The sequence below is a fragment of the Oratosquilla oratoria genome, chromosome 19 (assembly GCF_046742065.1).
Source record: "Oratosquilla oratoria isolate Oo_2021 chromosome 19, ASM4674206v1, whole genome shotgun sequence".
Lineage (NCBI taxonomy): Eukaryota > Metazoa > Arthropoda > Malacostraca > Stomatopoda > Squillidae > Oratosquilla > Oratosquilla oratoria.
The window spans coordinates 59,011,930-59,020,177 of record NC_134795.1 but is presented as its reverse complement, the minus strand read 5'-3'; the positions used below and the strand labels follow the sequence as shown (position 1 = coordinate 59,020,177).

General features: G+C 40.0%; 1 protein-coding gene across 1 annotated transcript in view; it reads left to right on the top strand.

Moving 5' to 3' along the window:
• Nucleotides 1-726: 726 nt before the first annotated feature.
• LOC143035676 (uncharacterized) overlaps nucleotides 727-8,248 on the top strand; it is a 46,473-nt gene continuing 38,951 nt past the window's right edge. Inside the window, exons 1-2 of the mRNA XM_076202541.1 lie at nucleotides 727-731; nucleotides 3,902-3,980. Coding sequence (XP_076058656.1) covers nucleotides 727-731; nucleotides 3,902-3,980 — 84 coding nt within the window. The remainder of the gene's footprint in view (nucleotides 732-3,901; nucleotides 3,981-8,248) is intronic.

The window sequence follows — 8,248 nt, the reverse complement described above, 5'->3', positions numbered from 1 at the left end:
CCCAGTTTCACCTTCATCCACATTGTCCTTGAGGAAACCTCCTTCCACTCCACTACCCCTTTACCTATCTCCTCACTTACTAGAATAGCCACCCCTTCCCTCCCTCGCCCTCTCTTCACTCCTGATAACCTCCCACTTACACTCCCAAACTTACACTCACCCTTCCCTTTCAACTTAGTTTCACTCAAAGCCAACACATCCAACTTTCTTCTCACAAACATACTACCTATCTCTTCCCTTTTACTCTCATCTGTACCACATCCACGCACATTAAAAGACCCAAACCTTAGGGTGCTGGCCCGAGGCCCTCCAGCACCCCTTATGCCTTTCCTTTGATTTTTAGGAATTTGCCCCTTGGGGCTACAGGGAGAAGGATGCCTAGTCCCTCTCCCCGTCCCTTTCTTCTCGCCATATACATATATATATATATATATATATATATATATATATATATATATATATATATAATATATATATATATATATTCCTAACCGGTATTCCCATATGTGCCAACCTATTTTGTCCTAACATGATAGGAAAAAAAATCAAGGACAACAAGAATTGTCATTACAAGGCCATATTTCTCCACAGTGAGAGATGAACACAGGCACGGTTCAGTTGTGGCACCTAATGGGCAGATGATGCGATGCGATCCGAGGCGATGCGATGCGATCCGAAGCGATGCGATGCGATCTGAGGTGAAGCAATGCGATCCGAAGCGATGCGATGCGGTGTGGTTCAGGCGTTTAGCTTTTCCATCGGTGCGGCTTGTTTGTTTATTGAGTTTATGCATATTCCTGGTCTTTTTCTCTCTCTCTTTTTTATTTTACAAGTTGTTTCTCGTGTTTTTGTATCTAATTTTCGATATATATATATATATATATATATATATATATATATATATATATATATGTTGAGACATTGTGACAAGTTGAAAAAGGTGGAAAAAGAGAGTCACGGGTCTCGTTCCGAGTTTATTCCTGACCGGTTTCGCTTGTAGCTTCTTCAGAAGCTACAAGCGAAACCGGTCAGGAATAAACTCGGAACGAGACCCGTGACTCTCTTTTTCCACACACACACACACACACACACACACACACACACACACACACACACACACACACACACACACACACACACACACACACACACACACACACACACACACACACACACACACACACACATATATATATATATATATATACATATATATATATATGTATATATATATATATATATATATATATATATATATATATATATATATATATATATATATATATATATATATATATATATATCCTATCCGAGAGTTGACACCTTGACGTGGTGGATAGGCTTGAGAATCTTAATGACTACAAAAGCTATGTCAATAGAGAGAAAATCTCTGCAGGGTCACCCATATCGAACAGGTTTTGTAAGAAAGATCAGACAAAGAGCAGCTCACACGCACAGTCGCAGGACCCACTGCAAACTGGCACGTCCCTGATGGCGAACAGGGAAATTCCTCATAGATATATGGGGTACCGTCATAATGACGGCGTGGACCATTGGGCACCCTATAGATATAGGGCTTCACCGAATATAATGAATAAGGTGACACCAGAGAAATATCTCACCAGAAACCAGTTGGCACGGAGGTGAGATTACTGCCAACCCCCCTTCATAGCCAATATGAACAGCACAACAAAAACAAAGCCGGGCGTTCCTGTTGGATCATTGTCTCCTAAAGGTTCAACCGCATTGCCTCGTGTGCTTACGGGCAGTGTGCCACCGAATGTGAGTAAGCACTGTCCAAGCAGATCCAAGTCTTGGACATTAAAAAACATGAAGAAAATGAAGATCTATACTTACAACGTAAGAAGTCTCTCAGAAGATCACAGGCTGGAGAGTTTAATGGAAGAACTAGACAACATCAAGTGGGACATCGTAGGACTGAGTGAAGTCCGAAGAGCGGAAGAAAAGCTGATATAATTACAAGATGGTCACCACCTGTTCTACTATAGAGGTAAGGACAAAGAAAGATCTAGTGGAGTAGGATTCTTGATCAACCGAGAGGATGCTGGTAATGTAGTCAAATTCTGTAGTTTGTCAGACAGGGTAGCTTGGATTGTAATTAGACTGTGTAAAAGGTTCACTCTAAAAATAGTTCAGGTTTATGCACCAACTTCACAGAGTTCAGACGATGAAATTGAGTCGTTCTATGATGATTTAAGTCAGGTAATGGATCAAGAAAAAAGTAAGTACACGTTGGTAATAGGCGACTTTAATGCTAAAGTGAGGAAGAAGATGGGAGATGAGACGTGCATTGGAAAGTTTGGAGTAGGCGAAAGAAATTACAGAGGCGAGATGTTAGTAAATTTTGCAGAGAACTACAACATGAGGATAATGAACACTTTCTTCCAAAAGCGTGTAGGTCATAAATGGACGTGGAGAAGTCTAAATGGAACAACAAAGAACGAAATAGACTTCATATTATGAGACTAGAGCAAAAGCGTTAGCAATGTTAGGGTGATAAAAAAAAGTCAACATAGGTAGTGATCATAGAATGGTAGGTTGCACAGCTAAATTCAATTTCAGAGCCGAGAGAAATAAACCAATTTTAAGAAAGAAAATAAGCCTTGCAAAAGTTAAGGGTAATAAAAAAAAAGTCAGTTAGAAATTAAAAATAGAATCGAAGCTCTAAGAACTAACGAGGACACCGTGGAAGATATGAATTTGAATTTAGTGAATATCATTAGGGAATCGGCAGAGAAAGTAGGAAGCACAAAAAACAACAGAGAAAAGAAATACTCCAAAGCTACAAATGATCTAATCAAAAGAAGGACCATGCAGATTAAAAGCAGAAGAGGCGAAATGAAAAGAGTAGAACTAAACAGGCTTATCAACAAAAGCCAGAGATTAGAGAAAAGAAAGAGAAACATGGACGAGATAGAGGAAACAATTCGGAAAGGTAGAAGTATTAAAGTGACCGAGCGCAAACATGCTTTAGGAAGACAGCAAATGATATGTTTGAAAGATAGAAATGGAGAAATCATTAAATGCAGGGACAGAATGGTAAAAAGAGTAGAAGAATTTTACCAAGAGCTTTACTCGTCGAAGACCGTAGTTGAGTCAGTAAATTCATGTGTAGACGTTAGTAGTGTACCAGAGATTACAAAGGAAGAAATAGAATTTGCTCTAAAAATATGAAACGAGGAAAAGCACCTGGGGAAGATGGTATATCGATAGATCTATTGAAAGACGCAGGTAAATTAGTTCATATTAAATTAGCTGAGTTGTACACCCAGTGCTTACGTCAAGAAAGCGTTCCTGATGCGTGGTGCAATGCTATAGTGATATTGCTTCATAAGAAAGGAGACCAGAAGGACCTTAGTGACTATCGATCGATTAGCTTGCTATCAAATATATATAAAGTATTCTCCAAGATCCTTAAAATAGACTAAGTCAAGTTTTAGATGGAAACCAACCGAGAGACCAGGCAGGCTTTAGGTGCGGATATTCGACTCTAGACCACTTGCAGGCGATAAACCAACTAATCGAGAAAACGACAGAACACTATATACCTCGGCTATTAGCTTTTGTAGACTACGAGAAGGCATTTGACTCAGTAGAACAAATAGCAATACTACACTCGCTACGCAATCAGGGTACAAAGGAACAGATTGTAAGAGTTTTAGAAAAGATTCATACGAAAGGTACCACTTTAATTCGACTACATAAAGATACAGAAAAGATCAAGATCGAGAAAGGAGTACGGTGTGAATAAGAGAGGTTATACTGATTATTTAAACAGGAACTACAAATGGAATGACAGTGACGTGGAAAAAGGTTTCAAACAAGGTCTAGTCACATGCTTTCATGCTCTAGCCACGATCAATCAATGTTCCATACCCAGACGGTTCAGATTAGCCTTAGAGAAACTAGGAAGAGACGATGATATAGTAATCACTAGTGCGGATAAAGGTGGAGGAGTTGTCGTCATGAACAGGGTAGATTATGACACAAAAATGTTAGACTTGCTCAGCGACACCAATACATATGAAGAGAAACATATTGGGCACGCAGCTTTAGAAGGGGAGAAATTTAAGAAAGAAGCAAGGAAGATACTCACAAGAACCAGCCGGGGGAAAAAGCTATTGGGTCTGTTAGAGGAAGCCCCTAAACCATCCAGAATGCGGAGACTTCCGAAAACCCATAAACCAAACGTCCCGATGAGACCCATCACCTCTGGTATCGGGAGCGCCCCGCACAGACTGGCCAAATGCTTAGCCAAACCACTATCACAGAGGCTAGGCTCCATAAGTAACGCCCATTTAAAAAACTCTGGAGTTCTGATCACGAGGTTAAAGGATGTGGATCTTTCAGAAAAAGAGATGGCTAGTTATGATGTAACTGCGCTCTTTATGAATGTCGAGGTAGAAGGGGCGTTGGCAGTGGCAAAGAAGGTGGTAGACAGTTTGGACGAGGATGATTTACCAGTGGGGAAAAGTGATTACTTAAAATTAGTGTCTCTATGTGTGAAGTTTGGTCCTTTCATGTTCAACGGCAAAGAATACAGACAACACCAAGGACTTGCAATGGGTAGTCCTCTCAGTGCGATTCTAGTTTCACCTCCCTTGTAGTCACTGTCACCACCACTGTCAGACCTCTTCCTCTATTCTGTTAGTAGTCACTTAATTTCCCCTCACGTCTTTTCTTATAAGTTTTCCAGTCCTTTTTAAGCAGTAGGCCCCATGCCTAGTTTCCTTTAGTCTCACTAGTTTCCAAGTTCATTAGGCCCCATGCCTAGTTCTTGTCATGTACTTCAAATCAGTCCTGGGGTAAAGAAATTGGTACTTTTCTTCTTTCACTGTAATTTCACAGTCTTGGTACACTCAGGATCTCTCTCTCTCGTCTACTCACACCGTCTCCCGAGATCCCCGTATCCTACGCTTAGCTACCTTCGTCTGACGTCACTGATTATTCTAATCCAATCTCCTCTGACTTCTCAAATAAATGTCACTCCTTATGGGCGTGACTTTGAATTCATGCACCAATAGTTTTTCCTCCTTCCTCCACCTTTTCTCTAATCCGGAAAGCCGTTACAATGTCACTAGCAATATCGTTTACCTCAGCATTGTCAAACGAAAAATAACTTTGCGCTTACAGAGTTTTGATTACATCAGCGATTATAAAACAGTCACCACCGTCGGCGTGTTTACATAGACATAACGTCGCCTTCAATGTTATCAAACCGTAGGCGTCGAGTCTGAACTCGTTGACAAATCTGATTTGCATTCACTACCGGCCTCTTACAGGGCTCGGCAGCTACCGTTGGTCGTCCCGACCAATTTCTTATTTCCTCTTACACTAGCTTCATTGTATATGGAAGTTTTAGAGACAGATCATTTCATAAGGATAATGGGTAGAGACACGCTTTGGCTGAGGTATGTGGACAACGTCCTTGTCATCGCTCCGAAAGAGGTACAATTAGATGACAAGTTGAGTAGATTGAATCATGTCGAACCAAACATCCAGTTTACTATCGAACACGAGATGGATAACAGACTAGCTTTCTTGGATACGGTGATTTGGAGGAGAGGTAGTAAGGTATCATTCTCGGTCTACAGAAAAAGCACCAATAAAGACGATGTGATTCATTTCTACTCAGCGCATAGCAACAAAATTAAAAACGGAGTGGCTATAGGATTTTTCTTAAGGGCGTACCGTATTTGTAGCGAAGAATTTTCAGAGGATGGAATCAAATATATTTTCAAAGTGTTCACTAAACTCAGATACCCGGAAGGACTACTGCACAGATTGAGAAAGAAAGCAAAGGTAATAATGAGAAGGAAGAAGGACGACTGGTCCGGAGAAGGCAGGGCGGGGTTTTTGTCCGTCCCCAACTCGAAGTACGCGGAGGAGTTGGGACATATTCTCACAAAAGCGGGTGTGAGCGTTGCTTTCTCCACGGGTACAAAATTAGGAGAAGTTGTCAAGAATAGAAATAAATCAGAAAAGGATATGGAGAAAGGCGCGATCTATAATATACCATGTGGTGGTTGTCCGTTAGGATATTATGGAGAGACGGGAAGATCAGTGGAGCTACGGACATATGAGCACAAAAATGACGCCAGAGCTCACAGAACCTCCAACTCGCTAGTAGTTCATTTAGACCAATGTGGTCATCTTCCAGATTGGAACAAGATAGAGGTGCTCAACAAAGGTCTAGAGAAAAAGAAAAGAAAAATAGTGGAGGCAGCCTACATTACTTCCCACCCCTGCATCAACCATAGGGAAGAGTTTATAAAACTAGGAGGAGCGGTAGGTACTCTGATTACACAATGTAACACATGTTTTGTTTATTTGTATTTTTTCATGTTTATATATGTATTTCGTGTCACTGAATCCAAATATCACATTAGTTTTGACGTAACATCGATATTTCTTGATTTATTCTTGATTTTATATTTTATTGTTATATACGCAACCTTTCTCTACAGTAGTTGATTGATTCAATCTACTTTAGCATTCTAAGGATAATTATACAACATCTAGTATTTTTTTCATAATATGAAGTGTATTTAAGAGCTACAATATTAGTAAGAACAAAATAAACAACACAATTTTGCACTGCAAGTGTTTTGATGACTCTTTTCATGATTAGAAGTGCTTTGACGATCGAGATTTTCTAGAATGCATGCTTTCGTCTTTTCTGACTAGTGACCATATGTAGGCTAATCTCCCATCATAGCAGTATTCCATCGTCCTTGATATCTTCTTTCCATAGTTGCGATATCCTGATGAAATCTCTCGCCATGCTCCTCACTGACAGCCCCCAAGTTTTCGGGGAAGAAATCTAGGTGAGAATGCAAGAAATGTATCTTCAAGGACATACGACAACCAAGTTTCCTGAAGTTCTCAATAAGCTTTGCCACTATTTGTTTATAATTAGGGTCCTTGTGATTTCCTAGGAATCCACGAACTACATAACGAAATGAACACCAAGCTTCTCTTTCAACTTTCGTCATCGCTCTTTCCAGTTTCTCCGACTTCAACATTTTGTTTACCTGGGGTCCAACAAATATACCACCCTTGAGCTTAGCCTCAGATAGCTTGGGAAACATGAGACAAATTTCTTGGAAAGTTTCGCCTCCAAAATCCAAAGCCTTCACAAACTGTTTAATTAACCCTAGCTTGATATGAAATGGAGGTAATAAAACTTTTTTCGAATCTACTAGAGGCTGTCTGAGAACATTTAACATTCCTGGCTGCAGTTCAACTCTTGGGGGCCAATGAACTTTATTATAATGATCATCATCAGCCCTGCTGTCCCATAAACAAAGAAAACAGGAATACTTTGTGTATCCCCCTTGTAAGCCAAGCAAAAAGGCTAGCATCTTGAAATCACCACAAACATCCCATTTGAATTCAGCATAATTGATTTTTTCAAGAAGCTGTTTGACATTATGATAGTTTTCTTTCTTCTGTACTGAGTGTGCAAGAGGCAAAGATGGGTTTTTATTTCCATTGTGGAGCAATACTGATTTGAGACTTCGTGTTGAGCTATCTATGAACAGTCGCCATTCTGCAGGATCATGTTCGAGTCCAAGGGCTGTAAACAAACCAGTAACATCCTTACAATAACACATATCATCACTAAAGTCATAGTAAATTTTAAATTCTTCATGTCGTTTTCGGTACACAGATGTCCTGCAGTCTTCTCCTAGTAGATTCCATTCTTTCATCCTTGATGTAAGAAGCTCAGCTCCTGACTTAGTAAGACCTAAGTCTCTGATTAAGTCATCTAGCTCACTCTGACTTGGAAAGTGAGGCTCCGAAGTCGTTCTTGGTGCGAAATCTTCGTCTCCCATTTCATGGCTGCTGCTACCTGCTGACCCTTCAGATGAAATTTCCATTGCATCTTCCATCTGGAAAGAAAGAAATAACTAAATATAGCAACTTCAACAAAGACGAATAGCATTAGTATTCCATATATCTTTAGGAAAGTGAATGTATATTAAGTACTCAATATTGAAGTTAATTAAAAGTAAAGAGAGTATGATAAAAATAAACTTGCATTTTCTGGTGGTTGTGGTACTGGTAAGCTATCATCATGTGGGACAGGTGCTCTAGATGATGGTATGTCTGGATACTGCAGAGCTTGTCTTCCTTTCACTTTCCTGTACTTCGTCACATCAATCATACAAAAGTAGCAGTCGTCGTGATGGTTCTTCGGCTCTCTCCATATTCTAGGAATGGC